At 39.8% G+C, this 21209-nt stretch overlaps 1 protein-coding gene across 8 annotated transcripts in view; it reads right to left on the minus strand.

Moving 5' to 3' along the window:
• Window positions 1-21209, minus strand: part of ZDHHC20 (zinc finger DHHC-type palmitoyltransferase 20) — an 85976-nt gene that overhangs the window by 57510 nt on the left and 7257 nt on the right. For all 8 annotated transcript variants that reach the window (XM_053563693.1, XM_053563694.1, XM_053563696.1 and 5 more), the window contains exon 2: window positions 1994-2020. In XM_053563693.1, coding sequence (XP_053419668.1) covers window positions 1994-2020 — 27 coding nt within the window. The remainder of the gene's footprint in view (window positions 1-1993; window positions 2021-21209) is intronic.

A 21209-nucleotide genomic window follows, 5' to 3' on the forward strand; every position in this document is an offset into this window, starting at 1 on the left:
AGCATGTAGCAGGTTAGTCTCCTGAGACAACTGGTTGACTCTTTGATGTTATTCTCACCTAGCTTACCTCCTTTCTGCATGCTTTTGCCTAGTGCCCCTAGAATCAAGCCTGTCATTGCTCATCTATATACTATTGCACAGCATTGAGATATAGGGTAAACCTGAAGTCCTTTACACTTATTTATATTTTATAACTAAGAGCAGAATGTAAAACAACATATTCTTCAAATATTTTTAAAACACCTAATGTATTTTTAGAATATTTTTGCTCTCCATGAGAAAAAAACAAAGTGGTTTTGCTTAAAAATATATTAATTACCAGTTAAACAAACAAACATACAAAAATAAAGCTCTTAGCACAAGGCCTAAGATATAGTAAGTAATTAACAGATAGTAATTATTAAATTATAATGAGTAGGATGGTGCCCGTGGCTCAGTGGGTATGGTGCCGGCCCCATATACCAAGGGTGGCGAGTACGAACCCGGCCCCGGGCAGGTAAAACAGCAGTGGCAACTGCAACAAACAATAGTTGGGGGTTGTAGCGGGCGCCTGTAGTCCCAGCTACTCGCAAGGCTACGGCAAGAGAATCGCCTAAGCCCAAGCGTTGGCGGTTGCTGTGAGCTGTGAGCTATGACACTACGGCACTCTACCGAAGGGGTGATAGAGTGAGACTTTGTCTCAAAAACAAACAAACAAAAAATTATGATGATTAAAGAATAGAAAATACTGCTTTGCATCAATTTCAAATTAATGTGATTGTTAATTGTCAAACTTCTGATCATATATATATATATATATATATATACACACTATATTGGTTACAAGTAACATATAGCATAAAATCTTAATTTTCTAAGCAAATTAAGCCACAGCTGAAAGAAAAATCTGAAACCTATAAATCAAAAGTCTGTGTTCAAAAGTCACCAGTATCTGAATTAAAAAATAAACAAACAAACAAAAAACCTTATCAAAACACTTTTTGAAAGACATGGTCCCAGGTGGCACTTGTGGCTCAAAGGAGTAGGGCACCGGCCCCATATGACGGAAGTGGCAGGTTCAAACCCAGCCCCAGCCAAAAACTGCAAAAAAAAAAGTCAAATAAAAAGAAAGACATGGTCCAAGAAATAATGGTAAAAGTTTATAGTTCTTTTTGTAAGAACTTCTGAAATTCTCTGCTTTTGGCATCTGTGCTTTCAACATACAAGGAACTGTTTTGATTTACAGAAAGAAAGATGAGCCCACCAGATGGAGTTAAATTGCTCAAAAAAATTACATTTAAAGGCAACTTGAGATATACATGCCTAATATTTAATTATCTCTAATAAGAAAAATTACTTAAAATTTTCTAAGCATTCAACTATTTTAAAAAGTCTCTGGATTTTTGTATGTCAAATCACATTTTATTTTTGAAATCTGATCTCAATAGACACTTAAAATTTTCCTTTATCTAACTGAAATTTTGAGAGATGATTTTTCCCCCCCTCTAGCCAGTTTCCAGTTGTTATAAAAACTTTTATTCCCTTAAGGTAGTAATACAATTTACAAATTTATAGTCTAGTTATTTTATTAAATATCTACGCATAGTGAAGTGCTATTCTAACAAATGGATCAACAAGAAGAATCGTCAGTAAAATTTAGACTTCATGAAAGAAGAATTTCCTCCTCAACCTAGCTATAACTGATATTTAAAATATAAGAGTTCTGAAGAATATATAAAGCAGAAATATTTATATAAATATACACTAAGCAATTTGGCTACTAATGGCCTTACAAAATTATGGCTACTTCAATTTATATAAATAACATAAAATGAGAATATACTGAATGGCAATAAACCCAATACTTAGTCTCTTTTTAATTACTCAAATTTTAAAAACACATTTTCTTTCTGAAAAACAAGGACACATGTATTCATTACTAAATAAAAAGTATATGGGTAGCAATTAAGGTACCATAGGCATTTTACTTAAACTGAGACTAAAAGCGTCTTACCGTTTTCTTCATTTCCAGAAATAGTAACTAAAATAGAAGGAAAAAAAAGTGAATAAGTATACTTTAAACATTTTGTATGTAAGTTTTATTTCAGGTTGAATATTCATCTTCACACCATTTTCATAAAAATACAATTTAGTTATAAAATGTAAACACTAATACAAAGTCAGAATTACATTCCCAAAACTCTAAAACCATTAAAATGCTAAAATTCATATTCTTTTTTTTTTTTTTTTTTTTTTTTTTGGTTTTTTTGGCCGGGGCTGGGTTTGAACCCGCCACCTCTGGCATATGGGACCGGCACCCTACTCCTTGAGCCACAGGTGCCGCCCTAAAATTCATATTCTTTTGTTTTTATTAAATCATAGCTGTGTACATTAATGTGATCATGGGGTACCATACACTAGTTTCACAGACCATTTAACACATTTTCATCGCACTGGTTAACATAGCCTTCCTGGCATTTTCTTAGTTATTGTGCTAAGACATTTACATTCCACATTTACTAAGTTTCGCATATACCCTTGTAAGATGCACAGCAGGTGTAATCCCACCAATCCTCCTCCCTCCCCTCCCTTTTCCCCTTCCCCCTATTCTTAGGTTGTAACTGGGTTATAGCTTTCATGTGAAAGCCATAAATTAGTTTCATAGTAGGGCTGAGTACATTGGATACTTTTTCTTCCATTCTTGAGATACTTTACTAAGAATATGTTCCAGCTCCATCCATGTAAACATGAAAGAGGTAAAGTCTCCATCTTAAAATTCATATTCTTTATCATTAACACTACACTTGCAGTAAATTTTTTCATACAATTTTTTAATTTTAAGTGTATCAACATGGTTATAGTTGTGATGTTTTCTTAAGCTCTTTCCTTAATGATATGTGCAGAATGAATCAAACTGTTCCTATTGCACCATAACTTATTAGTCTGTAATGTACCTTACCAAGCTCCTTTTGTAAGCTATTCTCAAGGCAAAAAATTTTTTTAATATATAAAAAAGTAGAGAAATGGGAGTGGCACCTGTGGCTCAGTGGGTAAGGTGCCGGCCCCATACACCCAGGGTGGCGGGTTTGAACCCAGCCCCAGCCAAACTGCAACAAAAAAAAACAGCTGGGCATTGTGGTAGGCGCCTGTAGTCCCAGCTACTCGGGAGGCTGAGACAAGAGAATCGCCTAAGCCCAGGAGTTGGAGGTTGCTGTGAGCTGTGTGACACCATGGCACTCTACCGAGGGTGATAAAGTGAGACTCTGTCTCTACAAAAAAAAAAAAAAAAAGTAGAGAAATGTATCCCTCCAATTTTTAGAATGCTTTTTCTCTGAACACTCAAATATTCAAGAAATTAGATGAAGCAGAGAAAAGTTAATTCAGTGTCTACCTCATGTGCATTTTCTTCTGTCTTGTTTTACTATCCTGATGAATAAAGCCAACAACCACATCAGTCTATGACAGCGGTTCTGAACCTTCCTAATGCCCTTTAGTACAGTTCCTCATGTTGTGGGGACATCCCAACCATAAAATTAAGAAGGTTGAGAACCACTGGTCTATGAAGACTGAAACCTTGGGAACTGCAATTTATTTCTTCTTTCTGGAAAATCCAATGACTTCTATCTAGGTCCTGTTGATTCCACTGCCTAAGTCTTTATCAAATCTGTCACTTCTTCTTCAACCCCTCCCACTGCTTTCCTCAAATAAGAAAGCTTAAAGCCTCTTCTTATTATCACTCTAACATATTTGTACCATCGCAAATATTCAGCAAATCTGATGAACATTTTTCAACACCTCTGAATCACCTTCAAATAAAGTCCATGGCTCACAGTGGCTTATGCCTGTTATCCCAGCACTTTGGGAGCCAAGGCAGAAGGATTGCTTGGGCCCAGGAAGGAATTGAAGATCAGTCTCGGCAACATCTTGAAATACTACCTCCACAAAAATTCTAAAAACAGACATGTGGTGGCAAGCCTGTAGGAGGCTGAGGTGGCAGCATTACTTGAGCCCAGGAGTTCAAGCTGCAGTAAACTATGATGGCACACTGCACTCCAGCCTGGGCTATAGAGTTTGAGACTTTGTCTCTAAAATATAAGAATTAAAATAAAGCCCCAAATCTTCAGGGTGGCACACGTTATGGGTCCTCCATAATCTGGAATCTGTCTGCCTCTCTTCTGTCATTTGCCCATACCTGTCGTCTAATTATTCTGAATAAACTGCACTTTTTTGAACGCATCAAGCATTTTCACAGATGCTCCTCCTTCAAGGCCTGGTTTGAATACTAACTCCTTTGTAAAGCCTTCCTGAATCTCTTTTTAGGCAGAGCAGCTCACTCACTCCTTTGTAACACCACTACTCACTCTTGTACCACACCAGCTCATTTTTTTACAATTATTTGTTGATATGTCTCTCTCACCCTACTAGACTAAAAGCTCCTGAAAGTGTGCAACAACCTTGAAAATTATCACTAGCTACGTTTTACAGATAAGTAACTAAGGCTCAAAATAATTAAATGACTTTCCTAAGATCACAGAGCTAGTATATACAGCACAGATGGGATTTGAACTAAAGTCTGTTTGAACCTGTAGTGTCTCTTATTCTTGTTGTTTTAGTCCCAAAGCCTGGAATACAGTGGCAATGCTTAAGAAATGTTTATTGATTCAATATGCATTTTTGACGAAGATCCCTTGATAAAACAGGAATACACGAATAATTCCTTAATAAACTAAAATATATAAGCCTCAACCCTGGTGCCAGTCACATCGGGGCTGGCAGGTTCAAACCTGGCCTGGACCTGCTGAACAACGACAACTACAACAATAACAAAAAATAGCCGGGCATTGTGGTGAGTGCTTGTAGTCCCAGCTACTTGGGAGGTTGAGGCAAGAGAATCCCTTAAGCCCAAGAGTTTGAGTTTGCTGTGAGCTGTGACACCACAGCACTCTACTGAGGGCAACATAATGAGACTCTGTCTCAAAAAATAAAATAAAATAAAATAAAAAAATAAAAATAAAAACAAAATCATGTTAAGTTCTACATGAAACTAGGGAACAATTTAAATATATATAGTATTTGGCTGGGCACAGTGGCTCACTCTCATAATCCTAGCACTCTGGGAGGCCAAGGTGAGTATATGGCTTGAGCTCAGGAGTTCGAGACCAGTCTGAGCAAGAAATGAGACTCCACCTCTACTCAAAATAGAAAAAATTAGCTAGGTATTGTGGCAGACGCCTGTAGTCCCAGCTACTTGGGAGGCAAGGCAGGAGGAATACTTGAACCCAGAAGTCTGAGTTTGCTGTGAGCTATACGGAGGCTAAGCACTCAAGTCTGGGGTAACAAAGTGTGACTCTGTCTCAAAAACAAAACAAAACAACTATATATATAGTTTTGGAGCAGAGTAAGTTTTTCAGAGTATGACACAAAGCCTAGAAGCCATAAAGCAAAGACTGATATATTGATTGGATTATACAAGAAATACATAAAATGTATAGGGGAAAAATCATTGTAAGAAAGTGAAGACTAAAAACAAACCAGGGGGAAAAAACACAGTTCTTACTACAGACTGAGACCTGATTTCCTTAATTTTTAAAGCGTGCCTATAAATCAAGAGATATTTAAAACCCACTTTTTCACAGAAAAGGAAATATAAACATCTCACCACAAAATAAAGCTCAATCTCCATCCACAAAAGAAATCCAAAGTAAAACTACATGATTTCTTTCTTTCTTTTTTTTTTTGAGAAAGAGTCTTGCTCTGTTGCCTCCACTAGAGTGCAGTGGGGTGATTACAACTCACTGCAACCTCAAATTCCTAAGCTCAAGAGACCCTGCAGTCTCAACCTTCTGAGTAACTGGGACTACAGGCATGGACCACAACACTCAGCTAATTTTTCTATTTTTTGTAGAGACAGAGTCTCCCTCTTAGGCTGGTCTCAAACTCCTGAGCTCAAATGATCCTCTCACCTCAGCCTCTCAGAGTGCCAGGACTGTTAAGTGCGAGCTACTGTGCCCAGCCGAAGATAACATTTCAAATAATCATAAAGATCAAAAGTGGATAACATGTACTATCTGATCAAACTCCTTCAAGTAGGGAGTTCCATTTTAAAACTGCTTGCCTCTTTCAGCTTCTGAGATATTCATGCATAAGGGACAATAAAACTACTACATATATAAAAAAACAAAGGGCGGTGCCTGTGGCTCAGGGTAAGGCACCAGCCCCATATACCAGGGTGGCGGGTTCAAACCCGGCCCCGGCCAAACTGCAACAAAAAAATAGCCGGGCGTTGTGGCGGGCGCCTGTAGTCCTAGCTACTCAGGAGGCTGAGGGAAGAGAATCGCCTAAGCCCAGGATTTGGAGGTTGCTGTGAGCTGTGATGTCACAGCACTCTACTGAGGGACAAAGTGAGAAAGGAAAGGAAAAGGGAAAGGGAAAGGAAGAAAGGAAAAAAAAGAAAGATAAACCAACAACAGCCAGAATCACTTCTTCAGAAAATTTATCTGACCACAAGAGTGGATTAAATAAATTCCCCCAGTATATATCCCCACAGCACCTTCTACTTTGTTTTCGTAAGCCACCATGCCTGGTGGCTGATAGTTCTTTTAGGTATTTTTTTCTTGGATAAGTGCCATGTCTTGTTCACCAGCACCTAGAACACTGTATGGCACAGAACAAGCTCTCAATATTTGTTAACTACACCTTTACCTAAAGAGACAACGATATGATATGGAATAGCAAATACTGGGCTGTCTGTAGAAACTCTCAGAGGATGACAAATAAGCTATTTCATTTTTTGAGGATCCAGTGCATATTTTTAAAAAATTGTTTTGATAACAAAGCCAAGGTTATAAAAAATATTAAATATATTAAACATTTATATGTGATATTTAAAGATGTGATGAATGTCATATTTCAATCTTATCAATGACCATGTATAATCTCATTTAGAGATAATCTAAATGCAAGGTTCTCTGTGAACATAAGGGCTGGCCATGTCCCATTCTTATCTGTCTCCAATTTACTAACAGTGAAAAATGCCAGATACTTACTTTACCAGTGTACTTGTATCTACTACGGCCATGGATCTAGTTCTTGTAAACGGATACATCTTGTGGGAGGAGAGGGTTGTTACTGGGAAAAAAATTCTTTTGCCCTCTTTAACAAGTAAGAAAAGAAGCCCTATTATTCCACTTACCCTGTTTTTTCTTTTGCTGGGGACGCTTGTAATGTGAGGATGTTTTTGTCTGAATCTTTAACTACCAGCTTTGAACCTCGAAGGGGCCGTTACTTGCAGATTCTGAGCTGACAGTGCTTTCTGAGCTGACAGTGCTTTCTGAGCTGACAGTGCTTTCTGGTCAGCACTTGAAAACTGTGCTACTTCCTTCTGAATCTTATGGTTTCTGATAGAAAACTGGCTGTTACTCTATTTTTCCCTAATAGGCAATTCTCTCACTATTTATAAGAATTTGTCTTTAGTTTGTAGAAGTTTGATTTTTAAGTGTCTCAGAATGGATTTTCCTGCTCAGAGTTTGCTCAACTTCTTGAATTTTCCTTGAATATGGTTTTTGCTAAGTTGGGAAAATTTAAGCAATCATTTCTTCAAATACCTTTTCAATCACATCCTCTTTTCTTCTTGTGGTCTGGAACTCTGATGACACAAATGGTAGAACTTTTTAAAACAGTCCCACAGTCCCTAATGATCTGTTCCTTCGTGCGTATGTACACATACACTTATTTTTGTTACCTGCCCCTCCATTTTTATTTTTCAGTCTATTTTCTCTCTGTTGTTCAGATTGGGCGATTTGGAGGGGGGGAGGAGAGAGGGGAGACAGAGACTCAAGCTGTCACCCTGGGTAGAGTGCCATGGTGTCACAGCTCACAGCAACCTCAAATTCTTGGGCTTAAGAGATTCTCTGGCCTCAGCTTCCCAAGTAGCTGGGACTACAGGTGCCCGCCACAACACTGGGCTATTTTTTTGTTGCAGTTGTCATTGTTGTTTTAGCTGGCCCTGGCCAGGTTTGAACCTGCCAGCCTTGGTATACGTGGCTGGCGCCCTACCCACTGAGCTACGAGCGCAGCCAGATTTATTTATTTATTTATTTATTTATTTATTTATTTGAGACAGAATCTCACTCCCTTGCCCTGGGTAGAGTGCCATGGTGTCACAGCTCACAGCAACCTCAAACAGTTGGGCTCAAGTGATCCTCTACTCTCAGCCTCCTGAGTAGCTGAGACTATAGGTGCTCACCACAATGCCCAGCTAGTTTTTCTTTTTTGGTAGAGACAGGGTCTTGCTCTCGTTCAGGCTGGTCTTGAATTTCTGAGCTAAAGCAATCCATTCCACCTCAGCTTCCCAGAGTGCTAGGATTACAGGCCTGAGCTACTGCACCCAACCAGATTGGGTGATTTTTACTGTTCTGTCTTCACTGATCCATTTCTCTGCCCTCTTCATGCTTGCTGTTGAGTAGACTTATTTATTTTGGCTATTGTCTTTTTCAGTTTAAAAATTTCCATTTGGTTCTTTACATCTACTATTTCCTTGATACATTTATCATGTTTCAACTGTGAATTGAAATAGTTGCTTGAAAATCTTCGTTATATAATTCCAGTATCTGTGTTGGAATTCTGGTATCATATACCTATGTTTAGTATTCATATCTATTGTCTTTTTTCATTTAAACCCAAGTTTTCCTGGTTCTTGGGATGGCAGGTTATGTTCAATTGTATCTTGGACATTTTACAATGGTATTATGTTGGGACTGCTGATCTTTAAATATGTTTTAGCAGGCCTCTCCTGACACCATGCCAGAGAGAGATAAGGGAGCACCACCATGGTACACATCAGGTAGGAAATACAAGCCTGCGTCCCCCACTAGGCTTCTACTGGCACATCTGGTTGGGGTGATAGGGTGCCTCCTTAGTGCTCTCCACATGACTTCCACTGATACTATGGGGAAAGATAATTTTTTACTGTTGAGAGGGGGCAAGCATACTAAGTAGGAATGAAAGTCTAGGCTTTGGACCAGGGCTTCACCTCCTCCAATGCTGCCCCACGAGGGTTGTGGGAGAGAGACACAGGAAAGTTATCTTATTACAGCTGGTTAAGGGAGGATGTCTTAAGCTTTAGGCTTAGTCTTTGATAGTCAGAATGGAGGATGGGGTGCAGTTTGCCTACAGTTTTGGCTGGGGTAGGGTAGCTACTATTAGAAAGTTTTCTGGGGCGGTGCCTGTGGCTCAGTGAGTAGGGCGCCGGCCCCATATGCAGAGGGTGGCGGGTTCAAACCCAGCCCCGGTCAAACTGCAACAAAAAAATAGCCGGGCGTTGTGGCGGATGCCTGTAGTCCCAGCTACTCAGGAGGCTGAGGCAAGAGAATCGCGTAAGCCCAAGAGTTAGAGGTTGCTGTGAGCCGTGTGACACCACGGTACTCTACCCGAGGGCTGTACAGTGAGACTCTGTCTCTACAAAAAAAAAAAGAAAGTTTTCTGAGCCAGGCATGGTGGCTCATGCCTATAATCCTAGCACTCTGGGAGGCCAAGGCGGGTGGACTGCCTGAGCTCACAGGTTCAAGACACCCTGAGCCAGAGTGAGACCCTGTCTCTAAAGATAGCAGGGCATTGTGGCGGGTGCCTGTAGTCCCAGCTACTCAGAAGGCTGAGTCAAGAGAATCAGTTGCTTGACCCAAGAATTTGAGGCTGCTGTAAGCTATGATGCCATAGCACTCTAGCAAGGGCGACAAAGTGAGAGACTCTGTCTCAAAAAAACAACAACAACAAAAAAATTCTTTTTCACCTATCTTCCCCTTTCTAATTGGATATTTTAATATTCAAAGTACTGTGAAAAGGGACTATGTTTAAAAAAAACAAAACAAAACAGTTTTCTGCCTTGCTAGGTTGACCCTTTCCTGGTTTGACTACTGAAAACAGCCTTTTTAGGGTGGCCCCTGTGGCTCAGTGGGTAGGGCACCAGGCCCATATACCAACGGTGGCGGGTTCAAACCTGGCCCCGGCCAAACTGCAACAACAACAACAACAAGAATAGCCAGGCATTGTGGCGGGCGCCTGTAGTCCCATCTACTCTGGAGGCTGAGGCAAGAGAATCGCCTAAGCCCAAGAGTTGGAGGTTGCTGTGAGCTGTGTGACGCCATGGCACTCTACTGAGGGCTATAGTGAGACTCTGTCTCTACAAAAAGAAAAAAAAAAGAAAAGAAAACAGCCTTTTCTTGAGGCGTTTTAAGTCTGCCAAGTGGTGTTTCCAGGTTGCCAGAATCCAGTCCGGGATAGTAAATAAATAAATCCAGGAAACTAATCATACCATGTTATTTCTCAGGTCTCAAGGTCTGTAGCTAAACTGGCTTCTTCTTGCCACTATTCAGAGTCTTCTTATGTAAATTACCTACGGTCACCTTTGAAGTACTCCCTTTGGGAAGCTATGCACTGATACCAGCGCTTATACCACCTTTCAAAGCAATTTTGGAACTCTTTTTCTGGAATGGCTATCAAAGCTCTTATCATATTACCTTTGAAGTGCTGAATGTCATCAGAGTATCTTCTTTTCAATGTTTCCTTTATCTTTGGGTAAAGAAAAAAGTCATTGGGGGTCAGACCAAGTGAGGAGGGAGGGTATTCCAAAACAGTTATTTGTTTACTGGCTACAAACTAAAAAAAAAAGAAAAAAAAAAAAACAACTCCCTCACAGACAGTGCCAAGTAAGCTGGTGCATTGCTGTGATGCAAGAGCCATGAGTTGTTGCCTAAGATTTTCAGTTGAGATTTTCCTGTTTCTCTATTGATATTTACCTAGTCTGCCAAGCTTCTCAGAGTCAACTGACAATTTTTTTTTTTTTTGAGACAGAGTCTTATTTTTATTGCCCTCGGTAGAGTGCCGTGGCATCACAGCTCACAGCAACCTCTAATTCCTAGGCTTAGGCGATTCTCTTGCCTTAGCCTCCTAGTACCTGGGACTACAGAAGCCTGCCATAACACCCAGCTATTTTTTTTGTTGTTGTCGCAGTTTGGCCAGGGCCAGGTTTGAACCCACCATCCTTAGTATATGGGGCCAGCACCCTATCCACTGAGCCACAGGTGATACCCACAGCTGACAATTCTGACACACAATTTGATAAATTTTTGCAATGTTTTCATCATTTCTGCATGTCACTGGCTGCCCTGACCTCTATTCATCAATTATGCTTTCTCTCACCTCCATTTGTTCACTGCTGTTTTCTTTATGGCATTATCCAAGTTTATGACTTGGACTAGCATGTCCCTGACTTTACTTCCACTCTTGCCAACTTTAACAAGAAATTATGACTATCTGTTGGTTGCTCTAAATTAAGCTCTGACATTGTGATGGCACACACACAAAAATGCAGCAACAAAAATGAATGCCACTCAGCAAGACACTGCCCTATGTTCACATGAACACAACTGTCATGTATTGATATACCGAGGTTATGAAACCTTACTGAGTTGTTTATACAGTGCTGCCAACAACAGCGGGAAGTTCATGAACTTGTCAGATCTCATATGTGGGTCATTATGAAAGGTATGAGATACACAAAAATCAAGAAACATAAAACCTACTCCAATTTTACAAATAATCAACACATTGAATCCCATAATGGCACAAATGTATTTATGATCTATGTACAAATGACTTAATAAAAAAAAAAAGAAAGAAACATAAAACCTGCATACACAGAAACAAATGAAGCCCTTCCAGCAACACCAATAAGATGAGGAAGTTGAAACTTACATGGGTGAATCAGAAAGGACTGTTGACTTTGTTTCCTAGCAGTGAAATAAGGGACCAACCATAGTCTATTTCAAAACTTTCATAGTTGGGTGGTTCCTGTGGCTCAGGGAGTAGGGCACCAGTCCCATATACCAAGGGTGGCAGGTTCGGACCTGACCCTGGCCAAAACTGCAACAAAAAAATTAATTAATGAAAAAAAAAAATCTTAAAAAAAAAAAAAAACTTTCACAGTGATCCACATATGATGAGGCCCTCTGCATTGGTTGAAAAGGGCACCTATTCCCATAGGTGGCTAATATTCAAAATATAGTAGGATCTCTATAGTTGGCTACCTCCCTACAATGACCACCTAACTTTACCTAATTTTCATAGACCAGACATGCACCACATGTATGTATCAGTACAGCAGGCCTAGTTCTTTATGTTGACTACCTACATAAGTTCACCAGTTTTTAACAGTCCCTTGTGTGGTCAACTTACAGAAGTTCTACTACATTTAGAAATAAAATTTGGTTTGGCTTATTGACTGTGACTTTGCTAAATTCACTTTTTAGGTCTAGTAGCTTTTTCAAAGATGCTTTATGATTTTCTATATAAATGACTATGTATAATCAGCAAGGTCCCCCCTCCCTTTTATCTAGGTGAGTGTGTGTGTTTATTGGTATGTATATGTATATGTAAAAAAAAAAAAGATGAAATACCTGATGAGTTTATACTGATACTTCCAATTCAAATTAAAGTCTACCAGGTTTTAACTTAACATCTATTTTTTCTTTCTTCCTTCCTTTCTTTCTTTCTTTTTTTTGTGACAGAGTCTCACTATGTTACCCTAGGTAGAGTGCTGTGCCGTCACAGCTCACAGCAACCTCAAAATCTTGGGCTCAAGTGATTCTCTTGCCTCAGCCTCCCAAGTAGCTGGGACTATAGGCGCCCACCACAACACCCGGCTTTTTTTGTTGTTGCAGTTGTCATTGTTGTTTAGCAAGCCCGGGCTGGGTTCAAACCTGCCAACCTTGGTGTATGTGGCTGGTGCCCTAACCACCGAGCTATGGGAACTAAGCCTATCTTACATTTCTCTCTTTTTCCAGTGAGAGTTCTGGTTTTCAAAGACACAAGGGATTAAGAATTAGAACATCCCATATTACTTTACCAACAATCTCAAGACAATGACACCAATAATACTCCCAATAACATTTGCTCAAAAATTTAAATAAATTTTCTATATATTCTTTATCCATTATCTAATAACTGTGCTTTATCTACACTGTCAAATGATACATTCATTACAAACTTGTTATCTCTTCCTATAACCCTTGTTCAGTCTTGGGTCTATAAGAAAATAAATACTTAGTCTTGAGCCCATAAGAAAATAAATATTTAATACTTATATTGGAGTTTAAGCTGAATCTCTTAGTCAATTTGGTTGTCTGCAAAACATTGTCATTCTCTGACAAACTGATTTTGCTGTTTATATTATTCCAGTTGTTTTTAATTCAGTGATTTGGAGTGATTCAAAATAATGTACCATTACCATTATTTTCCCAGAATTGCATATGATGGTGACTTTTTGAAAAGACCAGGCAAGGTATCTTATGAAATATCCTACAAATTCTAGAGATCACTATCCATTAGCATATAAAAACAATCTTTCTGTTTTTTAAAACACTGAACAATATTCCATTGTGTGGGTATACCAGTAACACAATCAGACTTTTATTGACGGACATCTGTGTTGTTTCCAATCTTTTGCTATCACCATGCGGCAATAAATAACCTTGAGCATCTGTTGTTTATTTGTCCAAGTTTATCTTCACTGTCGATTCCTAACAGTGGTATTACTGGGCCAAAAGTAAGTCTGTCTGCCATGTTTTTAGCTTTTCCCCAAATCCTACTTACAGAGGTTATACCATTTTATACTCCTACCAGCAATGCATAAGACTGCTTGTTTCTCTGCAGTCTGCTCAATGAAGTTTTCAATCTTTTGGTAATGCAGGGTAACTTTATCTGTGTTTATGTTACAAGTGGGTGTTAGTATCTTTTCTTAGGTTTATGAGACTTCTTCTTTTTTTTCGGTGAACTATCTGCTTATGTTATTTATCTCCTTTTTTTTATAGGGCTTGGGAATTCTGGGCTATATTTAGAGTATTTTCTCACTCTTTCGTTTTAAGATAATCTACCAGAACAGCCTGAGCAAAAGTGAGACCCTGTCTCTCCTAAAAATGGGGAAAAGTAGCCACACATGGTGGGGCACCTGTAGTCCCAGCTCCTTGGGAGGTTGAGGCAAAAGGATTGTCTGAGTCTAAGAGTTCGAGGTTGCTATGAGCTAAGATGACACCACTGCATTCTATCCTGGGTGACAGAGTGAGACTCTGTCTCAAAATAAAAAGATTATCTACCCATGTTTTCTTTTAATACTTGAATATTTTCCTTTCTTACATTTATATTTGGTCCATTCTGAAATGGTCAGTTTCAGGGAAGGAAAAGTATCAGATAAACCTTAAAATACGCTGTGGTGCCAGAAAGGAAGTACTAAAAAATGATGGGGACACATGAAAGGACGTAGAAACCAGATTAAAGGAACTCCTACTGGCCAAATCTAGGATAATTTAAACAAAATAAATGCTACAATATAACTCATAAAATAGAATCCATGAGTAGATGCTGATATAAATGAATGAATAAATAAATAAGTAAACAGGAAGAGAATAAGCTCTCCATACAGTAGAATTCTAACTAATTAATGTAGAAAAAATGATGAAATTAGAAAATTAGTACTTGGCAAATAGTATAGAATAACTGTTTCAAACAAGAATACACAATAGATGCTAAAAAGAGGAAGTGGAAGTAATAAATAGCAGAGTATTTACAGAATTTCATAGCATTTCTCCAAAAGCTACGTGACTCAAGACTGAAATAGGATGGTAAGACAGAGTTTGTGTTGCAATATATTTACTAGGTAACAACACTTGTGAAAGGAGAGGGGAGAAATCATAATTGGGCTAAGGGAGAAATTAACTGCAAAGTAGGCCAAGTCTCTGCAACTGGCAGGGAGTTGTGAAGTGAGCGGTCCCACCCCATGTTTTGTAGACGCTATATGCAAACTGTACCAGGAAGTGTGTGACCCTGGGTGTGGTGAGTCATGCTGGCAGATGGAAGCTGTCTACTGACTACGCTAGGCACAGTTGGGTAACAAGTCCTTGATCACAGAGAAATTTGTGGGTGTGGTCTACTAGAATACTTACTAATTACAAAGAAAAAATGTCCCTTTACAGAATGAAGAAACATGGCAAATACCACCTTCCTTAAGTGTTGATCAAAGTTAATAGTCCCCCAAATGGTACAATCAATGACACAGCATTACTTCTGCGATATTCTTGTTGAAAGTGTATAGGCACAAAAAAAAAAAGAAAGAAAGAAAGTGTATAGGCATACCTTGTTTTATTATACTTTATTGTGTTTTCAAGATACTGTGTTTTTTACAAGGTGAAGGTCTATGGCAACACTGCAGGAACAAGTCTTTCACGAGTATTTTTCCAAAAGTGTGTCACATTTTGGTAATTCTCACAGTATTTCAAACTTTTCCTTCAGTATTACGCCTGTTATGGTGACCTGTAATTTCCGATGTTTGATATTCCTATTCTAACTGTTCTTGAGAGTACAAACCACAGCCATATAAGATGGCAAACTTAATCAATTATGTGTGTTCTGAGTGTTCCACTGATCAGCCCCATCTCTCTCCCTTTTCTTGGGCCTCTCTGCTCCCTGAGCCACAACAATATCAAAATTAGAACAACTACTAATCTTACAACAGCCTCTTAATGTTCAAGAGAAAGAAAGAGTCGTTCGTTTGTCACATTAAATTAAAAGCTAGAAATGATTAAGCAGTGAGGAAGGCACACCAAAAGCCAAGAAAAGCCAAAAGCTAGGCCTCTTATGTCAAGCTTGGCTAACTGCCAAATTGTAAATGCAAAGAAAAAGTTCTTGCAGGAAATTAAAAGTGCTAATCCAGTGAACACAAGAATGATAAGCAAAACAGCCTTACTGATGATATGGACAAAGTTTGAGTGGGGTCCTCTAACTTTTTAAACAGGAGGCCAGTTCACTGTCCCTCAGACTGTTGGAGGGCCGGACTATAGTTTAAAAAAACAATTATGGGGCGGCGCCTGTGGCTCAGTCGGTGGCGCCGGCCCCATATACTGAGGGTGGCGGGTTCAAACCCGGCCCCGGTCAAACTGCAACCAAAAAAATAGCCGGGCGTTGTGGCGGGCGCCTGTAGTCCCAGCTACTCGGGAGGCTGAGGCAAGAGAATCACCTAAGCCCAGGAGTTGGAGGTTGCTGTGAGCTGTGTGAGGCCACAGCACTCTATCGAGGGCCATAAAGTGAGACTCTGTCTCTACAAAAAAAAAAAAAGAAAACAATTATGAACAAATTCCTATGCACACTGCACATATCTTATTTTGAAGTAAAAAAAACAAAACAGGAACAAATGCAATCACACCACCTCATGTGGCCCACGGGCCGTGGTTTGAGGACCCAGAAGATCAAACAAGCCACAACAATCCCTTAAATTAAAGCCTGATCCTTTGCAAGGCCTTAACACTTTAATTCTATGACGGCCAGGACAGGTGAGGACGATGCCAAAGAAAAGCTTGAAGATAGCAGAGGTTAGCTCATGAGGTTTAAAGAAAGAAGCTAATTCCGTAAGCAGTAAGTACTGATGTAGTAGCTACAAGCAAGTAACCCAGAAGATCTAGCTAAGAAACTGATGAAAGTGACTATCCTAAACAGATTTTCAATGTAAACAAAACAGCCTTTTACTGGAAGAAGCTGTCATCTAGGACTTCACAGCTTGAGAGAAGGTAATGCTGGACTTCAAAGGACAGGTTGACTCTCTTATTAGAAGCTAATATAGCTGGCTACTTTTAGTTGAAGCCAATCCTCAATTACTATTTCAAAAATCCTAGGACCCTTAAGAATTATGTTTTTTTTTTTTCTTTTTGAGACAGAGTCTCACTATGTCCCCCTCAGTAGAGTGCCATAGCATCACAACTCACAGCAACCTCAAACTCTTGGGCTCAAGCCATTCTCCTGCCTCAGCTTCCCAAGCAGCTGGGACTACAGGTGCCCGCCACAACACTCAGCTATTAAGAATTATGTTAAATCAGGCTGCGCCTGTGGCTCAAAGGTGTAGGGCGCCAGCCTCATATGCCAGGGGTGGCGGGTTCAAACCCAGCCCCGGCCAGAAACTGGAAAAAAAAAAACTGATGTTAAATCTACTCTGCCTGTGTTTTATACAATGGACCATCAAAACCTGGGTGACGGCACATCTTTTCAGCATAGTTTATTGAATATTTTAAGCCCACTGTTAAGACCTATTACTCAGAACATAAATTTCCTTTCAAAATATTGACAATGTAATCAATCAGCCAAAAGCTCTGATGGAAATGTACAAGATGTTGTCATGCCTGCCAACACAACATCCATTCTGTAGCCCATGGGTAAATTGAAAACCTCTGGAAAGGACTCACTCTTCTACATGTCATTAAGGACAATCATGATTTATGAAGGGAGGTCAAGATACCTACATCAACAGGAGTTTGAAGTAAGTTGATTCCAACCCTCATAGATGACTTGGAAAGGTTTAAGACTTCAGTAAAAGAAATAATTGCAGATGTGGTGGAAACAGTAAGAGAACTAGAATTAGAAGTGGAGTCTGAAGATGGGGCTGGATTGCTGCAACCTCCTAATAAAACTTCAACAGATCAGGAGTTGATTTTTATGGAGGGGCAAAGAAAGTGGTTTCTTGAAACGGAATCTACTCCTGGTAAAGATGCTGTGAACATTGCTGAAATAACAAGGGATTTAGAATACTCCACAAACTGAGCTGTTAAAGCACCAGCAGAGTTTAAGAGTACGGACTCCAGTTTTGAAAGAGGTGCTACTGTGAGAAGAATGGTATTAAATAGCGTCACATGCTACAGGGAAATATTCTGTGAAAAGAAGAGTCAACCAATGTAGCAAACTTCACTCTTACCTTATTTTAATTAACCGCCACAGCCAGCGTGATGGCTCACACCTGTAATCCTAGCACTCTGCGAGGCCGAGGCAGGTGGATTGTCTGAGCTCACAAGTTCAAGACCAGCCTGAGCCAGAGCAAGATCTTGTCTATAAAATTAGCCAAGTGTTGCCTACAGTCTCAGCTACTTGGGAGGTTGAGGCAAGAGGATCATTTAAGTCCAATAGTTTGAGGTTGCTAAGAGCTGTGACGCTACAGCACTCTATCAAGGGCGACAAAGTGAAACTGTCTAAAAACAAACAAACAAAAAAAAAAAAACCCGCCAAAAAACTGCCACCCCAAACTCTAGCAAACACCACCCTGATCGGTGAGGAACCCATCAACACTGAAGTAAGACCCTCCACCAGCAAAAAGATTACAACTTGGTAATCCTAGCACTCTGGGAGGCAGAGGGGGGTGGACTGCCTGAGCTTAGGAGTTCCAGACCAGCGTGAGCCAGAATGTCTCTAAAACTAGCCTGGTGGTGGGGCAGACAATTGTAGTCCCGGCTACTTGGGAGGCTAAGGTAAGACCATCACTTAAGCCCAAGGGTTTAAGGTTGCTATGAGCTGTGACACCATAGCACTCTATAGGAGAAAAAAAAATTGCAACTTGCTAGAGGGTCAGATGACAGCATTTTGGGCAAATAAAGCTTTCTGTAATTTAGGTATCTACATTTCTTTTTTAGATATAATGCTACTGCACACCTAACAAACAACAGTATAGTGTGAACCTAATTTTTGGGAAGTTTTGTTTCCCATTGTATGTGTTACTCACTTTATTTTGTGTTTGCTTTATTTTGGTGGTCTGGAACCAAACCTGTAATTTCTGTCTAAAGTATGCCTGTGTACTCCAAATCTTATCATGAGAAAATACCAGATCAACCAAAATTGAGGGATATTACGCAAAATAAACGTGCACTCTTAAAAAAATGTCATGATCACGAAAAACATAAACTAAGACAGAGGAACTCTTCCAGATTAAAGGACACTAAAAAGACATGACAACTGTACTATATGATTCTAGACTGGATTGTGGAACAAAAGAAGGAATTACAGGAACAAAGTTTGAACAGGTCTACAGATTAAAAAACAGTATTTAATCAATAGTAATTTCCTTATTTCTATAACTGTACTCTGGTCATATAAGACATTTTTTTTTTTTTTTTTTTGAGACAGAGTCTCAAGCTGTGGCCCTGGGTAGAGTGCTGCCATGGCGTCACAGCTCACAGCAACCTCAAACTCTTGAGGCTTAAGTGATTCCCTTGCCTCAGCCTCCCAAGTAGCTGGGACATTCTGGTGCCCACCACAATGCCCGGCTATTTTTGTTGTTGCTGTTGCAGTTCTCATTGTTGCTTTAGCTGGCATGGGCCAGGTTCGAACCTGCCGGCCTTGGTGTACATGGCCGGCGCCCTTCCCACTGAGTACAGACGTTGCCCAAGAGAATGTTGTTGTTCTTAGGAAATAAAACTGAGGTAATTTATAGGGAAAGGGACATAACATCTATGCCTTACTCTGAGACATTTTATAGAGAATGAATGAAAAGCACATATGGAAATAACATTTGAGGAATGGGAGTGAGTGTTATATGACAATTCTTTTATTTTTAACTTTTTTATTGTTTGGAATTAGTCGCGGGTACAAAGAATTGGGTTACACTGATTGCATCTGTTAGATAAAGTCCCTCTTAAACTCGTGTCCCCCCAAGGCGGTGTGCCATACACCATGTCCCTCATCCTCCTTCCTTCTCCCCTTTCCCCACTATCTCATTCCCCTATCACACCCCTTGTATTAGCTCATCTACTGCCTTCATACATGATAATTCTTTGTACTATTTTTCACAAGCATGAAATAATTTTAAAATGAAAAGTTAAAATACAAGAAAAAAGATTTTATCTATTTGTAGATTATAAACACATTGTGAGATATGAATCTGATCTTATCTCTTACCAAATATGTATCCAGTTGTCCCAACTTTTCCTCTGGGATTTGAGGTGCTATCTTTATCATATTCTAAATTTCTATAATTACTATTTCTGGACATTCCATTCTGTTGTAGTAGTCAATATGTCTATCCATGGACCATACTATATAGTTTTTTTTTGGCCAAGGCTGGGTTCAAACCCGCCACCTCTGGCATATGGGGCCGGCGCCCTACTCCTTTGAGCCACAGGCACCGCCCCATACTATACAGTTTTGTTGTTTTTTAAATAGACTATTTTTTTGAGCAGTTTTAGTTTTACAGCAAAACTTAGGTGGAAAGTAGAGACAATTCTCATATACCTCCTGCCCCCACACCCCACAGCTTTAATTATAGAGTTATAATTATGTGTTTTTTTTCTATTTTTTTTTTTTTTTGAGACAGAATCTCACTTTGTCATCCTTGTGGGGTCCCAGTTCATAGCAACCTCAAACTCTTGGGCTCAAGTGAGTCTCTTGCCTTAGCCTCCCAACTAGCTGTGACTATAGGCGCCCACCACAACGCCTGGCTATTTTTAGAGACTGGGTCTGGCTCTGGTTCAGTCTGGTCTCGAACCTGTGAGCTCAGGCAGTCCACCCAAGTCAACCTCTCAGAGTGCTAGGATTATAGGCCTGAACCACCTCGTCCAGCCCTATAGAGGCCGTGTGGTTTAAAATCTGGTGAGATTTGCCCTCTTAATTGCTCTTCTTTTTCATGGGTTTTCTAGTTGTCCATTCTTTCTAATGTATTTTTCCACATGACTACTTTTTTCCCTTTTTTTTTTTTTGGAGACAGGGTCTTGCTCTGTTGCTCAGGCTAGAGTGCAGTATTTAGGGGTAAGTTTGTAGGACTAAATACCTAAGAAAGGACTCAAATTAATGACTTTAGTTTCCACATTAAGAAACTTTAAAAAGGGTGGCGCCTGTGGCTCAGTGAGTAGGGCGCTGGCCCCATATACCGAGGGTGGCGTGTTCAAACCCAGCCCTGGCTGAACTGCAACCAAAAAATAGCTGGGCGTTGTGGCAGGTGCCTGTAGTCCCAGCTGCTCGGGAGGCTGAGGCAGGAGAATTGTGGAAGCCCAAGAGCTAGAGGTTGCTGTGAATCCTGTGACATCATGGCACTCTACTGAAGGCAGTAAAGTGAGACTGTCTCTACAAAAAAAAAAAAAAGAAGAAACTTTAAAAAGAGCATATTTAAATCCAAATAAAAGAAAACAAATAAAGATCAGACAACAAACCAATTAAAGAGAGAAAAACGGGGGGAGGGGGGAGGGGAAAATAAATCAATGAAACAAAAAGCTGATCCTTGGGCAGCGCCTGTAGCTCAGTGGGTAGGGCAATGGCCCCATACACTGAGGGTGGCAGGTTCAAACCAGACCTGGGCCAAACTGCAACAAAAAAATAGCCAGGAGTTATGGTGGGCACCTGTAGTTCCAGCTACTTGGGAGGCTGAGGCAAGAGGTTGC

Source organism: Nycticebus coucang, chromosome 15 (assembly GCF_027406575.1).
Source record: "Nycticebus coucang isolate mNycCou1 chromosome 15, mNycCou1.pri, whole genome shotgun sequence".
Taxonomy (NCBI): Eukaryota; Metazoa; Chordata; class Mammalia; order Primates; family Lorisidae; genus Nycticebus; species Nycticebus coucang.